The sequence below is a fragment of the Dreissena polymorpha genome, chromosome 16, assembly GCF_020536995.1.
Source record: "Dreissena polymorpha isolate Duluth1 chromosome 16, UMN_Dpol_1.0, whole genome shotgun sequence".
Lineage (NCBI taxonomy): Eukaryota > Metazoa > Mollusca > Bivalvia > Myida > Dreissenidae > Dreissena > Dreissena polymorpha.
In genome coordinates this window covers 30865596-30892817 of record NC_068370.1, presented here as the reverse complement: position 1 = coordinate 30892817, position 27222 = coordinate 30865596, and the positions used below count along the sequence as shown (strand labels likewise).

Here is a 27222-nt window from a genome sequence, read left to right as displayed (position 1 = left end):
CTGAAATAAACCACCGAGGACAAGTGTTTTGCCTCCAACTTTCAGTAAGAATACAATGTATGTCTATTGTTATTTTATGAAAAAAAATGTTAGTGAAAAGACTTGGCTGTCATTTGATTATGAAATGTTTGTTTGTAAATGGCAACCAGTAGTTAAAATGATGAAATGGATCTATAATTGAAATATAGGAGAGCTATAACTTTGAAAAAAATACATCTAAGAAAAAGTCAGTAGTATTAAATTGTACCACCGGACCAGGAAGTGAAATTCTGTCAAAGAAATACATGAGAGAGTCAATGTCACTTTTGTTCATGTTACATAGGCTACACACCACAAACCCCAAGTCTTCTGAGTGCTACATGAACCACTATGTAGCTGTTACCAATATCAGTAGTATTACACATAGTTTACCCGATACAAGGCTTTTCTGCGTTCCTTCAAATATTGCATGTACATGTGTGAAAGTTTGAAAGATTATGCTACCAATACACAATATCACAACCTAAATGCTTTTAGACACAGGAAATAAAATACTATTTAATATACATTAATAAATGTGCATATGATTAACTCCAGTATTTAGTATTCAGTGATTAAACCAAATCCACAAATACCCTGAATGTTTTGGTTTTAAAAGTCAATTTTTACTACCTAAAACATAACTTGTTCAGGACGAGTGAAATACACACAACATGTAACTAAATGAATTGAAGAAATCTATATTTACATAAAACCAAACACAAAAACCATAATTATGAAATATGGAAATACAAAAATCCCTTCTCCCTTTCCCTACCATCAGCACAAACTGTGCATAATTGACACCTCAAAGCATGCAAGCAAATCCACAATCCCACCTCTTCCTTGATTAGCTCCACAAAGTTGTCGGGGAAGGTTCTGACGCCCCCGTTGAGTTCACCGCACCACAAGCCACTGTATTCTAGATCCTTGTCCAGCACGTTAATTATCTCCCCCTCAGTGAGGGATAACTCATCCTCATGCTCCCCCACGTAGGAGTAACGCACCAGGGCCTTCTCCACGGGCTTTGTGTCTGCAACAGATATGTGGTTGTAAATATGATCAGTAAATCAGAGTCAAGTCTCCTGCCAATTGTTAGTACTAAAAGCAGTAAAGGATCACTGGAAATTAGTAATAAACGAAATAATTGTGTTTATTGAAATATATGATTCATGGATAAGCGGGCACTAAGAAAAGTAATTTAGATGCAAACTATCCAGGTTAAGTTAACCATAAAAAATAGAAAATACATAATTATACATTGGCACAATAGTGTAAAATAATACCGCCCAATGCCTCATGTAGTAACATACGTGTATTGCATGATGTTATACAAATTCAAAAATGAACAACAGCTGTCCAAAGACATTATTTTGTTATTAGTTTGTTTTTGTTTAATTTCTTGGGTTTTCATCAGTATTTTAGCTATTATTATTGCTATAAGTTAACCAATTCACATATTTTCTTTGTAAGCTGGTAAGCCAGTAACTGACTCTGCTTGAACCAGACGTAGAGAGCATGGCCCTAGAAAGAATGCTATGACCGGTCTTCGGAGTGATTTGAGATGCTGCGTGCAGTTCAACCAAACCACAGCATTACCGGGGTATATAGACGCCTACACTTGTGAGAGTACAATAGCTTGGACTAATTGCTAAACAGTCTAGTGTAAAAGAGGCATAACTTTTGTAATTACTCACGTACATGTAGGACAATACAAAATAGATCAATCATAATCCACAAAAGAAATTTAGATGCTTTCTTTAAAGAGTGAAGTATTTTTAATAACAGTTACAGCTTTTCAATTCTTTTCAGCCAAGGCTCACACTGCCATTTGCAATAGTTATACTCTTGAAAAGTCAAAACCGTCCAAATTAAACTTTCGACCAAACCCATATATCCTTTGTAAAAGACCATAAACATCTCGGTATTACGCTAAGTGAAGACGGTTCGTTGCACAAACATATTGACAATATTACAAAATCAGCTTCCCAAATACTTGGATCCATGATAATGCTAAAATACAAACTTAAGCGGGAAACACTCAATCAAATATATGTCTCATATCTTAGACCTTTGTTAGAGTATGCGTCCATTGTCTGGGACAACTGCGCAAAATACGAAAAAGAACTGTTAAAGTTCATTTGGATGCAGCTCGTATTGTAACAGGACTAACAAGATCATTTAAAATTACTCTACTTTTAAAAGAAATTGGTCGGGTTTCTCTCGATGACAGACGGAAAATTCAAAAACTTGTTTTCGTTTATAAACACAATAAAGGTGCCTTACCACAATATTAAAACGATATTTTCCCAGCCACAATAGATAACATTCCTTACATGTTACGTAATCGTGGCGACTATGCAACAATCGCTCGTAGACTTGCGATTTACTCAAATTCAACTATTCCTTCATCTCTTAAGTTATGGAACGAACTTGACATAGATACAAGGTCTTTACCAACGCTTTCTAGTTTTAAAAGTGCAGTAAAGAGGAAGTGCAATCCTCCTATAGTTCCTTCGTTGGGAAACGTAAGCAACAAATTCTACATGCTCGGCAAAGAAACCACTGTAGCTACTTAAACTACGATTTACACTTAAACCACCTATGTGACCATCCAAAATGCGCTTGTAATAGTCCTGTCGAAGACGTGGATCATTTGTTCTTCAAATGTCCTCTTTTCTCCGAGCAACGTATCGTGCTATTTACCAACACTCGTCCATACCACACTCTTAATGCAAACAAACTATTATACGGTATCCCAGAACTAACTGATAACCAAAACAATGTGTTATTTTTGGAAGTTTAACGATATATCAAGACTTCAAACAGGTTCATTTAAATATTTGACTGTAAACACATTTTCAATGTTGTTCGCTTGTTCATCTTATATATAGGGAGAAAGGTGTGTGAACAACCAGATAACAGACATACAAACAGACATTCATATTCCCATTTGAGACTTCGGCGTGTGCGCCTAGCTACGGTGCAGAACGAGGCATACATACTATGAAATCCCCATCCCCCCAAAAAAGGATGGTTCATTCACAGTAATATATCTCGCACTTACACCGCAACACATCTCGACGTGGGAACAATTTTTACATACACAGAATGGACAATGTTACATACATAAACACTTATTTACAAACATGAAACCATAGTTGTATTAGGGCAAGATCCGATAAGGATTCTAAACTACCCTCACACTATGTTAGAGACACCGCGGAAATCCGTTATATTTATATATATATATATATTTTAGTTCAGTTAAGTGTTATATTATAACATTCTCTTTAAACTTAGTCTACATTTTTTCTCTAAACCATTTTCAGTGTAAAACAGTGAATGACACTAACTCTTTGTTAACACATTTACCCAAATGTTTTTGTCGTCTGCTAAAGTCTACTTATTTACTTACTGAATTGTCAATATTACACTCACTTTATGCACTTTGAATGTCCCTATTTACCGAATCGGAAATACTGGGAAGGGTCGTCATCTTATGTTTTTTAAAACTTATGACCCAAACCTTTTGCTTTTTTCTATACATTCGAGAACATCAATTTGTATTATATCTACTCTATGCACTATGAATCATGTGTATATTTGTATGAATGCATGAATAAAAGAAAATGCAATAAAATATTATTTAAGTCTGATATTCTATAAAATATAACTGGCAAAAACTCTGGAATAATACATTTTTAATTTGTAAGCGTGTTTATTATAGTTAAAACATCTTTCCATTTTATAGTAAGCAACCTAATTATTATCCCCACGCTTTTTGAAAAGCGTGGGGAAATTGTGGTTATCTCCACCATCTGTCTGTCTGTCCGTCCGTCCGTCCTGGCCACTATCTCCTCCTACACTATTAGCACTAGAACCTTGAAACTTACACACATGGTAGCTATGAGCCTATGTGTGACCCTGCACTATTTGGAATTTTGATCTGACCCCTGGCTCAAAAGTAATGGGGGTTAGGGTGGGGCCAGGTCAGAGATTTTCACACATTTTTTTATGTTATTTTACATTAACTTCTTCATTTCTACACCGATTTACTTCAAATTGATACTGAACATCTCTTATGACAATATGGTCAATCTCAACTATGTATGGCCCCATTACCAACCCTGGGGCGCCCCCGCCTACATAGACCACGCCCACCCAATAATGCCTTTTACTATAAATTCTTCATTTCTACACAGATTTACTTCAAATTGAAACTTAACATCTCTTATGACAATACGGTCAATCTCAACTATGTATGGCCCCATTACCAACCCTGGGGCGCCCCCTGGGTCAAACATGCGGCGTGGGGATACGCGTCGGCCTCTGCCGCGCAATTTTTAAAGTATGGTACAGTCCCCACCCACCCAAATTTTCGGGGAATGGGTCCAATACACTTTATTTAACTAAACTTGGGAAATGCAGAAGGGTTTTTTGTTTCTCATAGATACTTCAAAATTGATAAATAAATTGTGGTAACATTATATTTGTTAAGGTTCGTATCAAAGAGCAGGTTATTTTGCAATAAATAACAATATGTACTATGTTTCACCTTTCTCCGGTTCTGGTTTAGCTTGCTCAGCAGATATCACTGGCCCTCTATCTGGCAGCTTGGGAGGCCCTGGTTTAGACACAGCAGGCTGGACAGGGGGAGGGGGCTTCTTAGGCTTGGGCTGCAACAACAAGTCACATCAGCAGATCCATCTAACACACAATTATGAACATCCCTCAAAAAACAGTAACATATCAACGATATAAAACCCTTAGAATAGAACACTTATCATACACGAAGTCCATAAGAAATATCTGAATTATAAAGATGTTTGAGCAGGTGATAAAATATATTTAATGAATAGGCATGCGTTACGTGTAAAGCATTTCCATTTGCATAGAATGACAAAGTAGAATACAATAAAAAAATTAGGTACCTCAAAGCAAATATGTGCAATATGTGCAGAGTTTTTATAATGAAAATGTGGCTAATTTATTAAAGTGTAAACATAATTATAGAACAAATAAATCTGGAAATAAGATTTATTTTAGCACCAATTAAAACAGATTTTGTATAACTAATATTTGCAAATGCACTGTCACCCTTCTAAACTAATATATAAGTTAAATGTTATTATATTCAACATTCAATCTCGACGCCATTTCAATGTGTTGAGTAATGCTCATGGGTAAACTCAGATACAACAAGATACAATACTGCAAGTTGAATCTATATTAGCCGTAGCCAAAAAGGCCAATACCTACTTAAATCTCAAATCGGCTACTAAAATTAAGGTCAATAAATAATAATAAAATAAAGCAGTTTTTCACACTTTTTGAGCAAAAATTCTAAATATCATACAATTTGGGTAGTTACTAGTGATCCAGATTTCTATGCACTAACCTAGCATCAAATCACTTTGTTTATTTGTTAAAATAATCCTATTCATCGTACCAAATATTCTGTAATGATTTCGATAGTCTACTTTATCATAAGATTTACAGTTTAATGGTGTTTTAGTCTATTAATATAGAGTTGAATGCAGTCAAGATCTATGTACATTAAGTTGATATGAACCACTGGAAGTATAACTAAAGCACTTGTTATGCTCACTGCCAAGTTGTACTGCAAACTAATCATAGTTTCATTGATCATCATAATTTCGTTTCTAAATCCAAAGCTGATGACAAACACTCTTAAGTCTGTCTCCTGGGTAGAACATGTACTTGGACATTTTTTGAGATTGCTACACATACTTATCTGTGACATCCCAGTCAATTTTTTGCTCTATTAATTTATTTGCGAAGACATGATGCTGACTACCATATTATTTGTGCATAAAACAACATTATGTAAACGACAACTATGCAGCTATCGGTACGTTTCTTTTTAACTCGTTAACCTTATAAGTTTATCTTTAACTCATGAACCTTGTATAACTGCTTAGCATGTGAATGTCAGTTTAGTGCTGTTGTGTAACTTACTAAGGTGTTATGAATTTGTATATCAACTTTTTAATGCTTGCACTTTTTTTCTTAATACGCTTGCTGACCACTCAAATTAAATAAATGTAAATAATCCATTTTTTATAAGCATTTATATTTGATTAAATGATAAGATTTTTGCTAAAAAAGAAATTTTTATCAAACCACATACTTTTTCCTGAAATGGTAAGAAAAAGAAAAGCCTTGAATTTCAGATAAGCAAAGTTGAACAAGAATTATGTTGTTTATATTACCTACAATTAAAAGATGCCTTTTTCCATTTGCATGGTTTGTATAACAAGAAAATCCCCATTAGTATTTGTATGGCTAATTAGAGGCCAAAAACTGTATAATGTATTTCCCCCTTTATTAACCTAACATTTCTAATTAAATTGACAGCTTTATTTGACAACTAGACATGTGTCTGTAGGATTTCGCTTTAGTGTGAAAAATCCACTTATGTCGGAAAAAAACACACTAAACCTTAATGTGGAGTAGTGCAAGATTAGAATCTGATGGACAAAAGAAAATATGCATGACCTTCCATATACAGTTTGGGCATTAAAATGATCACAATATGTCAAAAAAGACTCAAATAGACAAATTTTTACAAATGATTCAACCAATATTTCATCAAACAAAGTCTTATTTATATATTTATAATTTGTAGTATGTCAGTTCATTATCGTTGTAAAAAAGGAATATAATAATGCTTTTTATAATATTATTATATTATATTATAAATATTAAAAGTTGTAATTTTGAAGCCATACACCCTACTTAAGGTTTTCCTCTAACAATTTTTTTGAGACATAAGCAAGGATTTTAAATATAACAACTGTGACTGCTTATAACAGGTGGCTATTTGAGTAATATATTCTTGGTTAATAAGCAGTGAGGTTGGGTTGAAAACATCAAGGCAGATAATGAACACATACTTGAGGTGCTGGAATAACCATGGGCCATGTAACTTTGTCTGACGGCTGAAACAATGAGGCCAAACATTGTCATGCAAAACACAAAGGTCCGGCCGAAGTCTTGGCGATGGAATATTTAAATATAAACATGCATACATAAATAGTGAAAAGAATGTATTACTTTGATTGTATAAATACTTCATAAGACGAAAGCTTTTGAAAACAGAAAATGATGCTTCACAGATATTTAAGTTATTAAACAGCGCATTCCCTGGACTGATGCAAGGTTATATTTATATCTGCTTTGATGTCTAAACAGCAAACTTGTGAACAAGAAACCGTCGGAGATGGGTGATGCCATCCAAAGTTTTTTTTTGTCACAATATTGCACTATATATTCAGATAAAAGGAATTGTCTTGAGGGGCATAACTTTGGACAAAATAATACGATGGATGGTTTACAATTTCAAAGGGCCATAACTCTCTAAATAAATCATCTAACCAGAACCCACTAATAACATGCGCATATCCTCAAGGTAGTGAAGCTTCCCATAAAGCTTCATTGTATTCCAGTCAGTAGTTGGGGAGAAATAGCCCGGACAAGAATTTCACTATATGTACAGTTTATAGAAAATTTCAAAGGGCCATAACTCTGTGAAAAATCATCCGACCATAACCGGCTGATAATATGCACATCTCCTCTTGGTAGTGAAGCTTCCCATAAAGTTTCATTGAATTCCCGTAATAAGTGGCTGAGAAATAAGTCAGACAAGAATTGCACTATATGTTCAATGGAAAATTTCAAAGGGCCATTACTCTGTGAAAAATCATCCGACGAGAACAGGCTGATAATATGAACATCTCCTCTTGGTAGTGAAGCTTCCCATAAAGTTTCATTGAATTCCTGTAATAAGTTGCTGAGAAATAGCTCAGACAAGAATTGCACTATATGAACAATGGAAAATTTCAAAGGGCCATAACTCTGTGAAAAATCTTCCGACGAGAACAGGCTGATAATATGCACATCTCCTCTTGGTAGTGAAGCTTCCCATAAAGTTTCATTGAATTCCTGTAATAAGTTGCTGAGAAATAGCTCGGACAAGAATTTAACTATATGTACAATGGAAATTTTCAAAGGGCCATAACTCTGTGAAAAATCATCCGACGAGAACAGGCTGATAAAATGCACATCTCCTCTTGGTAGTGAAGCTTCCCATAAAGTTTATTTGTATTCCGGTCATTAATTGCTGAGAAATAGCCCGGACAAGAATTGCACTATATGTACAGTTAATGGAAAATTTCAAAGGGCCATAACTCTGTGAAAAATCATCCGACCAGAACCGCTGATAATATGCACATCTCCTCTTGGTAGTGAAGCTTCCCATAAAGTTTCATTGAATTCCGGTCATTAGTTGCTGAGAAATAGCCCGGACAAAAATTGTGCACGGACGGACACACGGACAGACGAAGCGGCGACTATATGCCCCAACCCCCCACCAATTTTTTTGGGGAGCATAATAAAAGCAGCATCTCAAATGACAGTTCTAGAATGTCTGGCAGAGCTCTTAAATGTACAAGCATTGAACAGGCTGGCCAAAATACTCAACCTTGGGACGATTTCCATAATAGACAAATCAAGCACAACTATGTTAGTTCCTGCACATGTCATGCAGAGTGAATATGTATATTACATGATAAAATAATGATTGTACATTTCTATTATATGCACTAATGCACAGTGAATATAATACATATTAAATCATGAAACAAAATAACCTTTAAATGAGTGATTTATTTCCCCTACCGGTGAAACCGGAGGGGACTTATGGTTTGCGCTCCGTGTGTCAGTCAGTCTGCAGTCTGTCAGTCCATCACACTTTTCTGGATCCTGAAGTTCTTCATATTTTTTCATGAAACATGGATAGATGGCAATATGGAGAGCATGCACGTCATTTCATTTCGTTCCTACGTTAAGAATTTTGGTTGCTATGGCAACATTTTTTTTTTAATTTTTACTGACAATGGTGGAGTTTCACTGGTAAGGGACAATATTGCTTGGCAATCTCTTGTTCTTAATGTGTGTAACATATAATGAAGCAACACATATGAAAATAGTCACTCCACTTTTGCATTGTTTAACTTCATTATGCGTTGGATAAAAAGATTGCAAGTGTTAATTGAAATTGACTGTCTTGTTATGTTTAAGAAACATGTACAAACATAAAAAGCGAAGCATTTTAAAAACTGAAATAAACCACCGAGGACAAGTGTTTTGCCTCCAACTTTCAGTAAGAATACAATGTATGTCTATTGTTATTTTATGAAAAAAATGTTAGTGAAAAGACTTGGCTGTCATTTGATTATGAAAGGTTTGTTTGTAAATGGCAACCAGTAGTTAAAATGATGAAATGGATCTATAATTGAAATATAGGAGAGCTATAACTTTGAAAAAAATACATCTAAGAAAAAGTCAGTAGTATTAAATTGTACCACCAGACCAGGAAGTGAAATTCTGTCAAAGAAATACATGAGAGAGTCAATGTCACTTTTGTTCATGTTACATAGGCTACACACCACAAACCCCAAGTCTTCTGAGTGCTACATGAACCACTATGTAGCTGTTACCCAATATCAGTAGTATTACACATAGTTTACCCGATACAAGGCTTTTCTGCGTTCCTTCAAATATTGCATGCACATGTGTGAAAGTTTGAAAGATTATGCTACCAATACACAATATCACAACCTAAATGCTTTAAGACACAGGAAATAAAATACTATTTAATATACATTAATAAATGTGCATATGATTAACTCCAGTATTTAGAATTCAGTGATTGAACCAAATCCACAAATACCCTGAATGTTTGGGTTTTAAAAGTCAATTTTTACTACCTTAAACATTACTTGTTCAGGACGAGTGAAATACACACAACATGTAACTAAATGAATTGAAGAAATCTATATTTACATAAAACCAAACACAAAAACCATAATTATGAAATATGGAAATACAAAAATCCCTTCTCCCTTTCCCTACCATCAGCACAAACTGTGCATAATTGACACCTCAAAGCATGCAAGCAAATCCACAATCCCACCTCTTCCTTGATTAGCTCCACAAAGTTGTCGGGAAAGGTTCCGACGCCCCCGTTGAGTTCACCGCACCACAAGCCACTGTATTCTAGATCCTTGTCCAGCACGTTGATTATCTCCCCCTCAGTGAGGGATAACTCATCCTCATGCTCCCCCACGTAGGAGTAACGCACCAGGGCCTTTTCCACGGGCTTTGTGTCTGCAACAGATTTGTGGTTGTAAATATGATCAGTGAATCAGAGTAAAGTCTCCTGCCAATTGTTAGTACTAAAAGCAGTAAAGGATCACTGGAAATTAGTAATAAACAAAATAATTGTGTTTATTGAAATATATGATTCATGGATAAGCGGGCATTAAGAAAAGTATTTTAGATGCAAACTATCCAGGTTAAGTTAACCATAAAAAATAGAAAATACATAATTAGACATTGGCACAATAGTGTAAAATTATACCGCCCAATGCCTCATGTAGTAACATACGTGTATTGCATGATGTTATACAAATTCAAAAATGAACAACAGCTGTCCAAAGACATTATTTTGTTATTAGTTTGTTTTTGTTTAATTTCTTGGGTTTTCATCAGTATTTTAGCTATTATTATTGCTATAATTTAACCAATTCACATATTTTCTTTGTAAGCTGGTAAGCCAGTAACTGACTCTGCTTGAACCAGACGTAGAGAGCATGGCCCTAGAAAGAATGTTATGAACGGTCTTCAGAGTGATTCGAGATGCTGCATGCAGTTCAACCAAACCACAGCATTACCGGGGTATATAGACGCCTACACCTGTGAGAGTACAATAGCTTGGACTAATTGCTAAACAGTCTAGTGTAAAAGAGGCATAACTTTTGTAATTACTCACGTACATGTAGGACAATACAAAATAGATCAATCATAACCACAAAAGAAATTTAGATGCTTTCTTTAAAGAGTGAAGTATTTTTAATAACAGTTACAGCTTTTCAATTCTTTTCAGCCAAGGCTCACACTGCCATTTGCAATAGTTATACTAATTTGGTAATAAAATATTTCATTTTGCCAAAACAAGCGAAAAAATAGCATGAGCAAATAGACTGTAGAACAGAGTCGGTATGCACGCATCTCAAACATGTATAATTGGTGAACTTTTCATAAGATCTTCCATGCATATAAAGCCATAGCTCCTTCCATTGATGGAGTCTACCAGGAAGAAATGTATTATCCAACTCTTAACATGCCCAAGTGCTACAATTATGAGTGTCATTATAATAGATTCCTTTTACAAAGCTTATGAGTTTGTTTTATCTGATGTTAAGTATCACTGTGATCCATATCAAAACTTTGTCATACTTGATAATTAATTGAAAATAAAGTAAGTGTATTATTACAGGGTTCTTGGAAACATTTAAATCCGAATATTTGTGGCATAAATTAAACAAAGGACACTTATGGGAAACCCATTGTGAGTTCATGTGACACATCTTTTTGCATTACTGTACGACGCAATAAAAATTGTTTTGTATACAGTTGCATTGAATCTTTTTTTTAATTCAATCGTTCATTGGTTATAATTTTATTTGAACAGTGCCTGAAGCATGCATATAAGATTACCTGCTTTGTGAATGTTATTTTTGAAAATCCCCATCCCATGTACACTGTACACTTCACAAAGGGAAAATGGCCTACTTTTGTGTTTATGAAATAATTCAACACATTTATCTTCAATATTGGTGGCCATGTACATGCATGTTAACGCTGATACCACGTTGACAACACAGCATGGCAATATATGAGCACATGTTTTGTGTTTTTGTTTTATGGAAAGTATTAAAATAAATACAAATGACATCACTTTCCTTACACACTACGAGAATGCATTGAACACATTGAAGACTATGATTTAAGAATGGCTACAAAATGGCTCTAATTTTGCAAAAGTTTTATAAATGGTGCAAATGGGTTTTAACACAGCGAGAGCCCAGTCCATGACGGCAAACAGGAAAAAACCAAAACATAAACAATACCATATTTATTCTTTTTTGGACACGATTTTTTTATTCCTGAATGGTTAATTCTTTTCATCCATCAAACAAAATTCATAATTACACAATAAAAGCTTTAAAATCACCGTCTTTTCATCATTTTATATAATTTTACTTATGAAGGTAGATTAATACACATTTTTATCTGAAAAAAAAAGATTTATATAAAAGTGTATACAAATTGTGATGATCATGAGTGTCCAAAAAGTTTTGAAAAACATAAATAACACAAATTCACATAAATATGGAAAATGAAACAAGAGGGCCTGAGATAACAAGATATTATTGGGACAAATCTTCTGACCAAGTATCATGAAGATTGGAAAATAAATGTGGCCTTTGGAGTGTTAACAAGGTTTTACTATACCCATAAAAGGAAAAATACCCCGCCCCTTGGAAGCAATTTTTTTCAAGCAAACATAATTAGTTTCGAACTCATCCAAGATATCATTGAGACCAATCTTCTTACTAAATTTCATGAAGATTGGATGAATCTTCTGACCGAGTTTCATGAAAATCGGACTCTTAATGTGGCCTCTAGAGTGTTAACAAGATTTTACTATAGCCTTATATACCCGGTAGGCATATAAGGAAAAATATCCCGCCCTTGGCAGCCATGTTTTTCAAGCAAACGTAACCATTTTCGAACTCATGCAAGATATCATTAAACAAATATATAGACCATATTTCATCAAGATTGGACAATAAATGTGGCCTCTAGAGTGTTAACAAGGTTTTACTATAGCCATATAAGGAAAAATGCCCTGCCCCCTGGCGGCCATGTTTTTCAACCAACCGGCATCATTTTCGAACTCGTCCAAGATATTATTGGGATGAATCTTCAGACCAAGTTTCATGAAGATTGGAAATAAATGTGGCCTATAGAGTGTAAACAAGATTTTACTATAGCCATATTTAGCCATAAAAGGAAAAATGACCGCCCCATGGCAGCCATGTTTTTCAAGCAAAGGTTACCATTTTTTAACTCATCCAAGATATCATTGGGACAAATCTTCTGAGCAAGTTTCATGAAGATCGGAAAATAAATGTGGCCTCAAGAGTGTTAAAAAGGTTTTACAATAGCCATATAAGGAAAATGCCAAGCCCACTGGCGGCCATTTTTTTCACCCAACCGGCATCATTTTCGAACTCGTCCAAGATATTATTGGGATGAATCTTCTGACCAAGTTTCATGAAGATTGGACAATAAGTGTGGCCTCTTGGTTCAAACAGAAATCTCAAACCTAAATTCAAGCACTTTTCAAGGACTTTCCAAGGCCAAATTTTCATTTTCAAGGCCGAAAACCGTACGTTAGTTTCCTTTAAAAAAATGCATTTTCCATTTGCTTGGATTGGTCTTTCTTGTTTAAACTTTCATCAAAAGACACTGAGTACTGAGACACTGAGTACTGTCCACTTATAGAACTATCAAGTACAGTTTTGAAATGTTCAGCTAGCCCCAAAACAGCCACATATGCTTTGCTATGGTAGTCTCATGGAACACAACCTGAAAAAACTGTGTAATGTTTTTATTGGAATTAAAGGATGGTTGTGTGCAAACGGTATGCAATACCCACAATACTTTCGCGTTCAAGATATCATTTTTTGAAACGAATTTGTCTATGGATGTCTGCGAGTTTGATACTACTGCTGAAAGTTGCGAAGGTCCTGGAATTTGCATCTTCTATCTGCACACTCTCCGTGGCTGTGCCTTCCTGGTTCGACCCCATTTTTTAAACGAATTTGTCTATGAATGTCTGCGAGTTTGATACTACTGCTGAAAGTTGCGAAGGTCCTGGAATTCGAATCTTCTATCTGCACACTCTCTGTGGCTGTGCCTTCCTGGTCCGACACAGATGGGCTGTTGTTGTTTATGTCTGTTTTAGATTTAACAGTTTTAACAATAGTACCTTCCTGTTTAACAAAAAACACATCGCAGGAACCCTGTTTGCTTCACAGGTGGAAGTAACCTACCCTGGATAGTATTTTTTTTAGGAGCCCAATATATTCAAATAAATATATAAAATCATGTTTAATGAGAAACAAGAAATATCTTTAAGAAAGATATACGGCGTTGATTGTGGTTGCAGTTAATGAAAGGTAAAGACTTCAATGAATGAGATCAAAGATAGCGAATGTCTTTTTCTGTGCAGTTCTTAGCTGCAGCAAACGCAGTACGGGATGATACGCGGAGTTTTCGCGGCTTATTTTACATTATTACATATTGCTGGTCATAAACGCATAGATACAAAACAGAAAACCAAAAGAAGAATGGAAATGAAATTAAAACATAGGAGTCAACCGGCCACACGCGAAGTATCCGTACATATTTTAAATATTTATACGCGCGTTCTTCGAACAAACCTGTTTTAGTGGTTTGTCTGGCGTTGCTATTTGATTCGATTATTAACAGTATCGAGAATCATTGCGCTCATGCTTAATTCATTAGTCAATATGATGGCATAATTCTTGTTAAATTAATTAAAAATAATATTTATCATGGTATTGTTGTAAAACACATTAAGAATCTATTATTGACATACAATATGATATCGCTGGATATCTTCATTTAACATCTGTCTGGTCTAAAGAAAATTCCAGTTCACCTAGTTCACACTATAGCGTCTTTATTATGTAACGATTATTTTCCTGGCCGCGAACTCCGATCAGCACATAGGGTAGAGACGCAGCGATGACCTGTACGTAAACTCTGACATTCACTCACAGTGGCCGCAAATTGACCCGATATACCTCGCGAGTTGAAATGCAATGCATTAAAGTGAGTCTTCGCTTCCACTGCTCTTTATACTTTAACATGTAAACATGTTGACAGGAATATGAAAGTTAGTACTAAATATGAAAACATAGCCTTTAAGTGCAAACGTTCTCGCGCTGAAAATCTTCTGAAAATAAAAGGTGGACGCACAAACTGTATTGATGTCGAGATTGAGTGTAAAACTGCTCTATCTAGTAAGCCTTTTCATTAGATATAAAATTGTTTCATGCTGAACACGCAGTAAAACAGTGTTACAAAGACGCGGACATGTTTCCAATGTTCTGGTCGTATTCTCAAATCAGCCAATGCAGTCAATGAAGTGTATTCATCTGTACTTGGCCGCGGGAAGTTTTATTTGAATTCTATTGGACGCTAACAAAGGTCAGGCTAAGGTGAAAAGCTGGCTTAATACAGCTTACGCCGAAAAAAATGACAAAGAGCCATAAAAAAATCCCCACCCTCTGATATTGGAATCATAACAAGGTCATTAACTAGAATTAATCATAGACCTGTCTTCGCGGGCCGCAAAAATGTCAAAAGTAGCTTTAATCAAAAGCATCCATTGATCCTCCTATGGGCAATTTAACAACCTTTGAAAAAAAGTTCACTTTAAAAAAATCTGTCCAGCCGTTAACTCACAGTCGGTCGATAACCAAGCAATATTTCCAGTCCGTATGTCCACCCGAATAAATCTTCGAGAGACTATCACTCAATACTTTTTTAAGTTTTTTCCCCTTAATCGATAGCTCGCGTCCTATTCCTTTAAAACAACGAGGCGTGTCAAATAATGCATGCATATAAATAATGCATGCATATGCAACCACTTAACCCTAAAAACTAATTCCAATACAATCAGAATAATAAATATTTTTCATTTATTTACATTTATTAAAACATCGTTGTTGTTGTTGATTGGATATTTATACGTTCTGGCTACCATAACTTTAAATGTCGCTTTTTAGGATTTTTGACTGGCGCGACTTTATAGTTATGGACCAACCCCATTAGGAAAGTCAACCAGAAATTCCCGAAAAGTTGACAGTTAACAAAGACTGGTCCAAAACAGCTTTTAAATGCAGTTGTTGGCCCAAATCAACCACTTGATTGGAAAGATTTACATTTTTCACATTTAACCGATATATTCTTTCACAAAATACTATCTTAAACATTTAAAATGTATCTATTCTGCTCTTACATATCGAGAAAAACAGCGATGTGACAGACTTTCTTGAAAGGCGAATCTCCCGAGATTTCACGGTCATATGACGTTATATCTATTTTTAGTAACAAACCATGTGCTCAAGTGTTTTCAAATTCAGAATGACATTTCCCGATATTTTAATTATTCTGGCTTATTTTGTAAACAAATTGTAGTGTCAATACAAAGTCAAAGTAAATATTATATAAAACTACCTGATTCACAATGAAATCAGTCTTATAATCCACCAGACGTAAGTTGTCAATCACAAATAATAGATTTCAGAAAACGAAAGTAATGTTTACAATTCCAGCATAATATGTCAAGGTCGATCCGAAAGTATCCAAATGAAAACTCGTCACGTGACAAAGCGACAATGGCGTCAAAATTGTGAATTTCAGACTGATGAGTTATTTTCATCTATTGTAAGGTGCATTTGAAACATTTGAACCTTAAAATATTCCTCGATGCAGTAATTTATATTCATTCACCAATATATGTAGAAATGTATCCAAGAAAATGGGCTTTCTTTGATTTATAGCGTGACATAAATATGTTACGACTCTGGTTAACTTTCGATACGGCCATTACGGGGTTAGCTTCAGCGTACAGGTATGTCAATACTATATAAATTGTACGCTGAAGTTTCTTTAGCTAGATATTTATGTGCCTGGCTCTGTCAGTGTAATTCACTGCTAAGCCGGGTTCAAGAGCGATGGCTACTTTCGTTTTCAAGTAAATCAAATTTAGAGTTAAAACAGTTGTTGCAAAGAAAATATAACATTTTGGAATGTGTTACGAGCATGCAAATTAATGTTAAACTATCTATCTAAACAGGTAATCAAAGGGTTAAAATAAACAATTGTACTAGTAAATGGCAAGAAATCATTAAGGGAGTGCCTCAAGGCTCTATACTCGGTCCGTTGATCTTTAATATCTTTATCAATGATATTTTTTTATTTTATAGATAAGTCAACCCTGTATAACTATGCAGACGACAATACCATTTCCTTCAGTCACAAAAACTTAAATACCTTAAAGGAAACTATTAAATCAGAAAGTAAATCCCTGATACACTGGTTCAATATTAACCAAATGCAGGCAAACCCCGATAAATTCCAGGCAATATGTGTAGGTAATAAGACTTATATAGAAGTTAAATCATTAACTATAGGTCAAAATGAAATTAAATGTGAACAAAAAGTAAAACTCTTAGGAGTCAGGGGTTTTTTTTTAGAGAAAGGGGAAGACGCTGGACGCTGGGTGAAAGGGGAAAAAAGAGTGCGAAAGAGACATATTAGGGGAAAAAATAAAAACTGTTCATTTCAATGTCTATAACTCATCAAAAGAGGCTTGTCTCCGTCCTTTTTGTTCTAAAACACATTTAACACGTATTAAAGTCAAAGTCCTTAATTAAGTTGCAGGTGTAGATCTAATTATGGGAAATGTTTTCAACTATATTTCTGTACTGGGGCCGGGGGACGATGTCAATTTTGTGATTTCAATTTCATGATGAATGGGTTGACGATCTTGATCTGCTACAGTATTGGAAGGGAAAGGAGCAGCAGCTGCCGATTGTCTACTTTCACTTTCACAATGTTCGATGTTAATTACCTCAGAATCCTGATGGGTTATAACGGTTTTCGATGATTCTTTCTTAAAAAATGCCTCGATGCGTTCAGTATCTTCTAATTCCGAATGTTTTATTTTGTTTGTGTAAGAACGCCAATTGTGAGACATTTTTTTCTGTTTTCATGTTTATATCTTGGCTTGCACATAGCCCGGATGAAAATTCGACTGGTTTCTGGTAATTTATTGACGAAACACCCTTCTCGCGCAAGACCGGTATCCAGTTAAATAGTCACATGATTATTACGATTAGTTGCCCAGTTTACATAACGTTATTTAACAGCTATATTTAGAATAACTGGGATTCCCAGATTTTTTGTGTTCGTCTGGAGAGAGAGAGAAAGATCGTTGTACATGGTGCAAATTGGATAATTGTCGAATGCCCAAAGGAAAAATAAACATTTCTTTGAGAGAAAATATTATATTTTGGTGAAAAATGATATTTTTGGTGGGGAAATTGTATTTTGAGGGGAAAAATTCTGGTAGGGGAAGACGCCGAATATCGGCGTCACTTTCTTAGTAAAAAAAACTCCGAGTGGAACTTGATTACCAATTAAACTTTGATCCACAGGTTACAAATGTATGCAAAAAGGCAGCCAAACAATTAAATGTTCTCCAAAGACTAAGCGAAAATTCCTGAATGTAAGCACTAGGTTAATAATCTTTAAATCCGGTCAAATTTTAATTTTTGTCCCCTTATATGGCATTTTTGTAGAAAATCCAACACAGAAAAACTAGAAAAAATACAGTTCAGAGCCCTTAGAATTGTTTTTAATGACTATGAATCTAGTTATGATACACTACTAAAAAAGGTTAACAGTACTACTCTTCACTTAAACAGGTTACGCCTCATTGCGTCAGAAACATTTAAATGTATACACAATCTTTCCCCAGAATATCTTCAATCCTTGGTTAAAGTTAAATCCTCTACCTATAATTTCAGATATTCAAACAACCTTGAGACACCACAAGTAAGAACAACAAGGTATGGCAAAAATTCCTTTCGTTTTGAGGCTGTACAGGTGTGGAACAGCCTCCCAGAGGATATTCGCACAGTCAATAAATATAAAGACTTTGAACGGCTGATCCGCACCTGGACAGGTTCAAAATGTAAATGCGCCATGTGTGAGTAACCTGCTTCTCACATTTTTTGCTTGCTTGCTTGTTTTTGCTGTCCTGCTTATATTATTTATTTATCTGTCAGTTAACCCCTTGTTTATTATCCTTGTATATAGTGTATATGAGTTTCTTGTGTGTTTAAAAAAAAAAATAATAATAAATAAAAACAAACATGTATATATGTGTATATATGTGCTATGTAGATGTTTTTCATGTGATTAATTATGCTTTTTTTATACTCCCTTCTTGTGTGTTTTTAAAATGTTATAAACATGTATATATGTGCTATTTATTTGTTGTGCTATGTAGTTATTGGGCATGTGCTTGTATATGCTTTTAAACATAAATTGTGTACAAAATATTATTCTTTTAATGAACATTTTTTACTTAATTTTGTGTTTTATATACTCTAAATATGTTCTTGTAGTATAAATGCTTATATAACAACGGCTGTTTGTAAAACATGCATGCACCCCATATGGGCTCTCAGTTGTAGTGACAGCCATTGTGTGAATATGTTTTTTGTTACAGTGACCTTGACCTTTGACCTAGTGACCTGAAAATCAATAGGGGTCATCTTCGAGTCATGATCAATGTACCTATGAAGTTTCATGATCCTAGCCATAAGCGTTCTTGAGTTATCATCGGGAAACCATTTTACTATTTTGGGTCACCGTGACCTTGACCTTTGACCTGAAAATCAATAGGGGTTATCTGCCAGTCATGATCAATGTACCTTTGAAGTTTCATGATCATAGGCATAAGCGTTCTTCAGTTATCATCCGGAAACCATTTTACTATTTCGGGTCACCGTGACCTTGACCTTTGACCTAGTGACCTGAAAATCAATAGGGGTCATCTGCCAGTCATGATCAATGTACCTATGAAGTTTCATGATCCTAGCCATAAGCGTTCTTGAGTTATCATCCGGAAACCATTTTACTATTTCGGGTCACCGTGACCTTGACCTTTGACCTAGTGACCTGAAAATCAATAGGGGTCATCTGCGAGTCATGATAAATGTACCTTTGAAGTTTCATGATCCTAGACATAAGCGTTCTTGAGTAATCATCCAGAAACAATTTTACTATTTCGGGTCACCGTGACCTTGACCTTTGACCTAGTGACCTGAAAATCAATAAGGGTCATCTGCAAGTCATGATCAATCTACCTATCAAGTTTCATGATCCTAGGCATAAGCGTTCTTGAGTTATCATCCGGAAACTATTTTACTATTTCGGGTCACCGTGACCTTGACCTTTGACCTTGTGACCTGAAAATCAATAGGGGTCATCTGCGAGTCATGATCAATCTACCTATCAAGTTTCATGATACTAGGCATAAGCGTTCTTGAGTTATCATCTGGAAACCATTTTACTATTTCGGGTCACAGTGACCTTAACCTTTGACCTAGTGACCTGAAAATCAATAAGGGTCATCTGCGAGTCATGATCAATCTACCTATCAAGTTTCATGATCATAGGCCTAAGCGTTCTTGAGTTATCATCCGGAAACCATTTTACTATTTCGGGTCACCGTGACCTTGACCTAGTAACTCATAATCAATAGGGGTCATCTGCGAGTCATAATCAGTGTACCTATGAAGTTTCATGATCCTAGGCCCAAGCGTTCTTGAGTTATCATCCGGAAACCACCTGGTGGACGGACCGTCTGACCGACAGACTGACCGACATGTGCAAAGCAATATACCCCCTCTTCTTGAAGGGGGGCATAATTAGTCCATATAAACGGACTGCCAGAGCCTTTGATAATTTTTGCTATGGCGGTTCTGGCAGTTCATATGCACCCCTTCATAAACATGGGTGCAGTTCAGCGCAGAGAATCCGTGCGCTTCACTAAACAGACATTGTTCGAGACAAATTGAGGAAAATAATGAATAAACTTCATAAACATGTTAAATTTACCTGAATGGCAACCTACGGATGTTATCCTTTGCATGCACCCTATAAAAACAGGACGATGTTTCAACACACTTTCCTCGCTGACATGTTTTTTGTTTAAATTTGAAACAGTGTATTCTGTATCGAATAATACATCGTTATCGACTTTGTAGGCTCCAACACATAACCCGACGTGCAAAATATTGGTGTACTGCGAACTAACCAATATTGGGTCAATTTTCCAATATGGCGGATACAGCGTACGAAAGCAAAACTAAGTCAATAAAAAGCAATTATTTTTTGTTTTAATGGTTCCATTTGTATGAGTTTGTGGTTTAGACAGGTAAACGTTGATAAGATCTTGCAGTTTCAATGTTCCTTAACCATTGCATTTTTTAATAAATATTGCACCCATGGGCAAGAGCCGACGCATTGCAACTATCAGCTAACCATTGGGTTATAAAGCTGAGAGTTGAATTCTTGCAACTACTTATATAATATGCTTAATATTTCTTTCTTTCAGCTCAATATACACTTGTTATATATATACAATTGTTTTGTCGGGAAATAGCTCATGAGCTTATGTTTATTGTTATTCACATCCGACGTTAAATAAAGATTCTTGTATCTTGTATCTGGTTTGCTTCTCAATTTCATGTTTTCTTCGAGGGCTTCCACTTTCTCGCGGCTTTTCAAAGCGCTTTCCCCCATACCCCCGACATCAATGGTCTTCATACAGACCCGAAAATGTGCTTTTCGAATGTCATTTATTTTCTGTAGCCAGGAATATTATTCAGATAACCACCCTGGTTTGAAACAACACATCCCCATCGCTGCGTTTTCACTCGCGAAAATTGATCACAACGAAGAACCTCTGACGTAGTACACATAATCTGTGACGTATACACATAACATTTCGTACTCAATAGTGTACGAAACTTATATTTCGTACTCAACTTTTTGCGCGAAGGAATCTATGATAAATTTTCGTAATATTTCCCTTAAGAACGATTTAAGTTTATAATTAAAGCGATGATAAAAGTAATTTTGAGCAGAAATAAACATTTTCAAGGCTTTTTTACATGAAATAAGCACTTTTCAAGCACTTTTTGAAGGCCAACCTTTGTTCAAGGGCTTTTCAAGCCTAGGACTCGTTTTCAAGCACTTTTCAAGCCTTGTGCGTGTGTGTGTGTGTGTGTATGCGTGCGTGCGTGCGTGCGTGCGTGCGTGCGTGCGTGAGTGCGTGCGTGCGTGCGTGTGTGTGTGTGTGTGTGTGTGCAGACTGGCACAATCATGCTCTTCTAAATATTATATCAACTATGTTATTGCACATGCAATTTTATGCCTATCGTTCAAAAACAGCACACACCAATGTACTTATCGCAAATCCGGTGATATTCATCAGTGTCAAACCGTAGACTGCTCTCGCCAGGGATGGGCGGCAAAGCACGCTTTCCGTGGGGACGTTGTTCACCCTGGGACTAAACATGAGGTACGTGGTTAGTGGGCGATTATAGTACAGTACAGGGCCGAGTGCAATCAAAGATTATACAATAGATTTCAAATACGAATGAATTTTTACCACGCAAACAAAGAATTAATTATCGATATATTTCTGAAATATGAGATTTGTGAAAGATGACAAGGAAATATATTGTATTCATGTAGGCCTACATGTTCCTGTTGTAACCAGTACAACTAAACCTCTTGAATAAATCTTGACAAAAATTCTTCATAAAAGTTCTTTTAATACATATTTAATTACGTAGTAGATGAGGTGAAAACAAAAGCGTTTTAAAGGAAATCAAAACAATTGACTCAAAACAAAAATTCATTTACAAGACCTAGGTTAACTGGTTTTCTGCATATCCTAGTTCGAATCTGGGTCAAGTGGGGGCTAAAACATAATTTCGTCATTTCTAATCTTAGAAAATCCGTGTTTAAAGTCAATTTAAGCTCCTTTTACTCTAAAGGTTGCATTCTCGTCAAACTATTGAAGACAAAAAACTATTTCATACTGGTAACCTTGACTAGATAATGGCCCAGTTGGAATCTTGGTATAGTGGCTTCAAACACTAGGTCACTAAATTAATTCTTAGAACTCAAAATGAAGCCACTGTAATATTAATGACTACATTTTGCTGAAACTTCTTATGAAACTTAATCACAACAATGTCTAGGCAAATTTCAAAACATCAGGATCAGTGATTCTTGTTAATCTAATTAAAATATAAAATAATATAAAAAATACTCGAATCGATCGTAACACATTGCAAATTTATACGGAAAAAATATCTTGTAATTTCGTCGATACAGTAACAAATACAAAAAATACAAAATTAAATTTGAGTTATCAATTAGTAATGTGTTTATATTCGGGGGCTTGAAACCATTGATATGTATTGTGAGTTTGGGGAGGACAAGCATCTCTTGTCATTTATTACGTTGGATTTTCTTCACTGTCAATAATTCTGGTACTGTTTTCAAATGTTTTGTAAATTAAGGGAAAACTAACTTATTGTGTTATTACCTGATCCGAATATCCTTGCATCGTCAATGTCTGGGTTCTGTTTTTAATCTTACCAAAACCTGACAGTTTAGACAGGTATTTTTCAATTTCATTATTAGGCTCGAATGCTATTGAAACTTGAACATGTACAGAGTTTTTCTTTAGATAGGCATCAGCCTGTTGTATTATGTCTTGGAATTTTCTGCTGGCTATAAAGGACAGAGACAGATTGCTTTTATCACATATTTCCTGCATGGCGTCTCGAAGTTGTTTCAATTCATCCCGAAGAGTGGCACATTTGTCGACATCACCTTTAAGAGAGGACTGCAGTTTGGTATAAGTATCTTTCATTTCAGTCAGTGTCTTCTTTTCGATATGGTCTAAGGCTTCAATTATTTTTCGGCGTGTTTCAAGTATCTTCTGTACCTGATCTTCGTATGAGTTTTGCCCGGCCCGAATGGAAGCAAATTTGTTGTCTTGAAGTTGCTTCAGTTCTTCCAGAACTCTTTTCATACAATCGGATTGTTGCTGAAGGTCGATTGAGTTATTTTTTGCGAAGTCTGATATAAGTGTCACTGTTTTGCATCGTCTGTAAGCAAATTTTATTTGTATTAAAACGCTGAAATAAGTTATTAATTATGCAAATGTACTTTATTTAAAAAAATAGCAATCTTTCATTAATCTCTTGATAAATTACAATTAATTAATATGTTACCATATAAGTCTTTTCTTTATATTAGACAATATATTTCATAATAAATATCATATTTCATAGTTTTACATGTAGGTCAAAACATCATAGCTATAATAACGACCACTTCGTATGACATGTATTAAAGTGATACTAAATTTCTAACTGTATACTTCGTACAAACTAATTGCAGCATAAAATAATTTTATATAAAACCTACGATTACTGGTTTATTTTACATCTAACAATATTTATACTTAGTATATAACATCATTATAGTCGTTAACGAAAGAATCGACGTTATTTCAAATTAAAAAACAAAAGTTTCGTTAATATTCCACAAAGGAAATGGATTTATAAAAGATTTTTGAATTTATTTTCCGGTGTTCGTCATGCGGTGTGTTCTGAGACTATGTATTTGTCCCAATTGCGCAAGCCTTTTTTTAAAGAAAAAAGTCATTTAAAAATACGTCACATTATGACGCTTCATTTTGTTTTAATGGACACATATTTGAGAGGAGAGAGATTTTGGTCACTAATGAAAGTAACATTAGAGTGTGCATGATGATTGTCATTGATTTGTCGTATACATATACCAGATTTCTATATTTACCACTCAATTCATTAAAATATAATGCTACGTGTACGTGTATCATTGATTTGTTTTGGAACTGAATGCATATGTGAATGTTATTTTAGTGAAGAAGAAATACACATGAAGTGAAAATTCGGCTGCACAAGAAGGAGAGACATCTGATCATGTATTACAAGTCCTAAATTTATGGCAACGAACCAATTGCCAAACAGTGAAACTCAATGCACATGAACTAGACAAAAAAACATACGTAAATAACAAACACACATACATCAACAAAACTGAGTGTGAAAAAATAGACTCCTGATTCATGTATACATTTTTGTGTTGAACATTCATCTTCTTAACTTATTGACATCAACATAAATTGTTAACTGTCTACTTTTGTGCTTTGGTGGGTATTTATAAAGCCTCTGTTGTCATCTTGAATAGAGAAATATTGCTTAGATAATTGTTCCTGTGTTTGACATGCATCAAGGCTTATGGCAATGAACATAACTCAATTTCGTCAATACACTCGATTTTGAGCGATTATCTCAGAGCAGGCCATACATAACCCCACGTACATTCCTAACATGCATCGTTTTCATATATAATGATTATTAAAACAAAATCAGTTTAAATCTTATTGTTACTAGTTGTAATGGTCAGAGGTATTAAAAGGGAAGTAAAAAAACTGAAAAAGTTTTTGTACATTTCGTTGTTGGTTTCTTAAAATTATATGTGCACGATTATAAAATAAACGTATTGAAGAATTCAACTTAATTTCAAAGAAGTTGTAAAACCCTTTGCTTTGTGTCTAGTAATTACCGATACATATTGACATAATACCTGTGATCAATCGATGCGCACTTGTTGCAGCATAGTCGACTGTGATCTTGGCAGTACATTTCCAGGTTTATATCTTTGTGAACGACACACTTTTGAAGAAAATCTTCCACCTTCTTGGAAACCGGCCATTTCTTCATATCCTCCTTTCCACAAGGGGAATGTTTAATAAACAACTGGTCGTGTGGGATGATACATTTTCGACAGTAAAACCTCATACAAAGTTCGCAGTGGAAATCGGCCGATTCTTCAAGTTTCACGTCTTCACAGGTTGAACATAAAAAGTCTTGGAATATTTCATATCCATTTTCAATGGTGGATTGTGAAAAGGATGCCATTTTATTTACTTTTTTTTCAACACGATATTTGTACCTGTTATCTACCTTTGTAGTTACCTTTAATGTAGATTTAGCTTACATTTATAGTATCTAAGCAATAGTAATATTATAAGTCACAGCAATATGTGTACGAAGACAAAAAACGTTACATACATATTATTTACGCAGTCAAACATATCTCAATTTCAAGTAGTTTGTTCAAATCCTATCACTCCACAAGCATAAGTATTTACATAGTATCTTTTCCTGAAACCATTTTACTTCCACGAAAAGTGCAAAGGGCAAAGGACAACCATAAGCCCATCCCTAGAACCACTCCACTTATGCTTGTTCACACGCAAATTTGCACTTAACTGAATAAGTGTATTTAAGCTGGTTTGAATGTTGTGAAATATCCTCTTTGCAATATGATTGTTTGCAGGGATTGACTGATGGTACTTTCAATAATGTGAAGAACACATCTGCAAGGTTTCAAAATATTGTTTTAATCGATATTCAAATTATTCCATATGAATTAGTTCTTGTATAAACAAAATATGATTGAACAGTTTTATTTTAATAACGCCGATAAACTTTCATCATAAAGTCGCTGGAGTTCCTAACGAAGCGCTCATTTATTTAGACTGAATAACGCTTATCATCTTTGGAATGGAGAATGACGCCATAAGAAGTTGGAGTACTCTGAAGAGATCAATTGATTTAACAAGAACTTTTAATAAACAATCTGAACTGATCATGAAAGATGCCAAAAGTTGTTAATCGTCGCAAAGCACTAAGGATTTAGGATTCTGCGCACAAGCCGATGCAAATGACTTAGAAATTTGGCTAAGCCAATCATAATGACTTAGGATTGCGACAGCCAATCATATGCATTTAGTAATTCTTTATCCTAAACAAAGTTCTCTAGCGGCAAACATTCAACAATTATATTATAGTTTAACTAACAAAAACATTTAAGGAGCATATATAGATAAGCAAACGATTCTACATTTAACAATTAACAAATAATATAACCGAAACAAAAATGCAGTTATGAAGGAGAAGAAATATTACGGTACAATATATCCGAAATATTGCAACAGCTGAAAACTGCTTTTAGGACAGGCGAATTTTACACAAAATACAACACATATGAACATTTTACGACAATGAAATAGTATCTTAAAGTAACTTGTATTCGTATTATTATAGTAATACAATGTTAAGTCACTTTGAAATGAATATAACCAATAGAATCATTGCAAGATGACGGTTGGACTAGTTTCCTTGAAGTTCGGACATTGACAGTAAGTTTTGGAATTTAAGTTCTGTTTATAATCATTATACAAAACATATTTAAATGATAACTATCAGTTAATATAAGAATAAAACACTTCTTCAACCGTAATCTTTTGTATTGGATAGTGCACTCGTTGAGTAAATTTTACTTTAAAACAATAACGATTTGTTTACATTATGTAATTACAGATACTAAACAAGTTAATGAATCGTCCAGGGCCTTACAAAACTTAAAAAAATAAAAAGTTCCCTAACTTCAACTACCACTGTGGCAAAAATACCAACCCTTAATACACATACTACACTTAAAAAGTGTATAAATTGG

At 34.8% G+C, this 27222-nt stretch overlaps 2 protein-coding genes and 1 long non-coding RNA gene across 9 annotated transcripts in view; 1 reads left to right on the top strand and 2 right to left on the bottom strand.

Annotated features, from left to right (window-relative positions):
* The window catches only part of LOC127861441 (tyrosine-protein kinase SYK-like), a 135841-nt gene that overhangs the window by 57687 nt on the left and 50932 nt on the right, over positions 1-27222 (bottom strand). The window lies entirely within an intron of this gene.
* LOC127861463 (uncharacterized) overlaps positions 1-27222 on the top strand; it is a 77547-nt gene that overhangs the window by 43695 nt on the left and 6630 nt on the right. The gene's annotated exons all lie outside the window — the stretch shown is intronic.
* On the bottom strand, positions 396-25890 carry LOC127861445 (uncharacterized). 6 transcript variants are annotated; one of them, XM_052399948.1, is made up of 4 exons: positions 25285-25890; positions 23189-23756; positions 22028-22139; positions 396-1051 (listed from the first exon to the last, which is right to left on the bottom strand). In XM_052399948.1, the coding sequence occupies exons 1-4, from the start codon at positions 25617-25619 to the stop codon at positions 753-755; spliced, it is 1314 nt and encodes a 437-aa protein (XP_052255908.1). In that variant the 5' UTR covers positions 25620-25890; the 3' UTR covers positions 396-752. The 6 variants fall into 6 exon arrangements, 2 of the variants coding, with proteins under 2 accessions (XP_052255908.1, XP_052255906.1); XM_052399946.1 differs by lacking the exon at positions 396-1051 and adding an exon at positions 9827-10212; XR_008040219.1 differs by lacking the exons at positions 396-1051; positions 22028-22139; positions 23189-23756 and adding an exon at positions 9827-10212.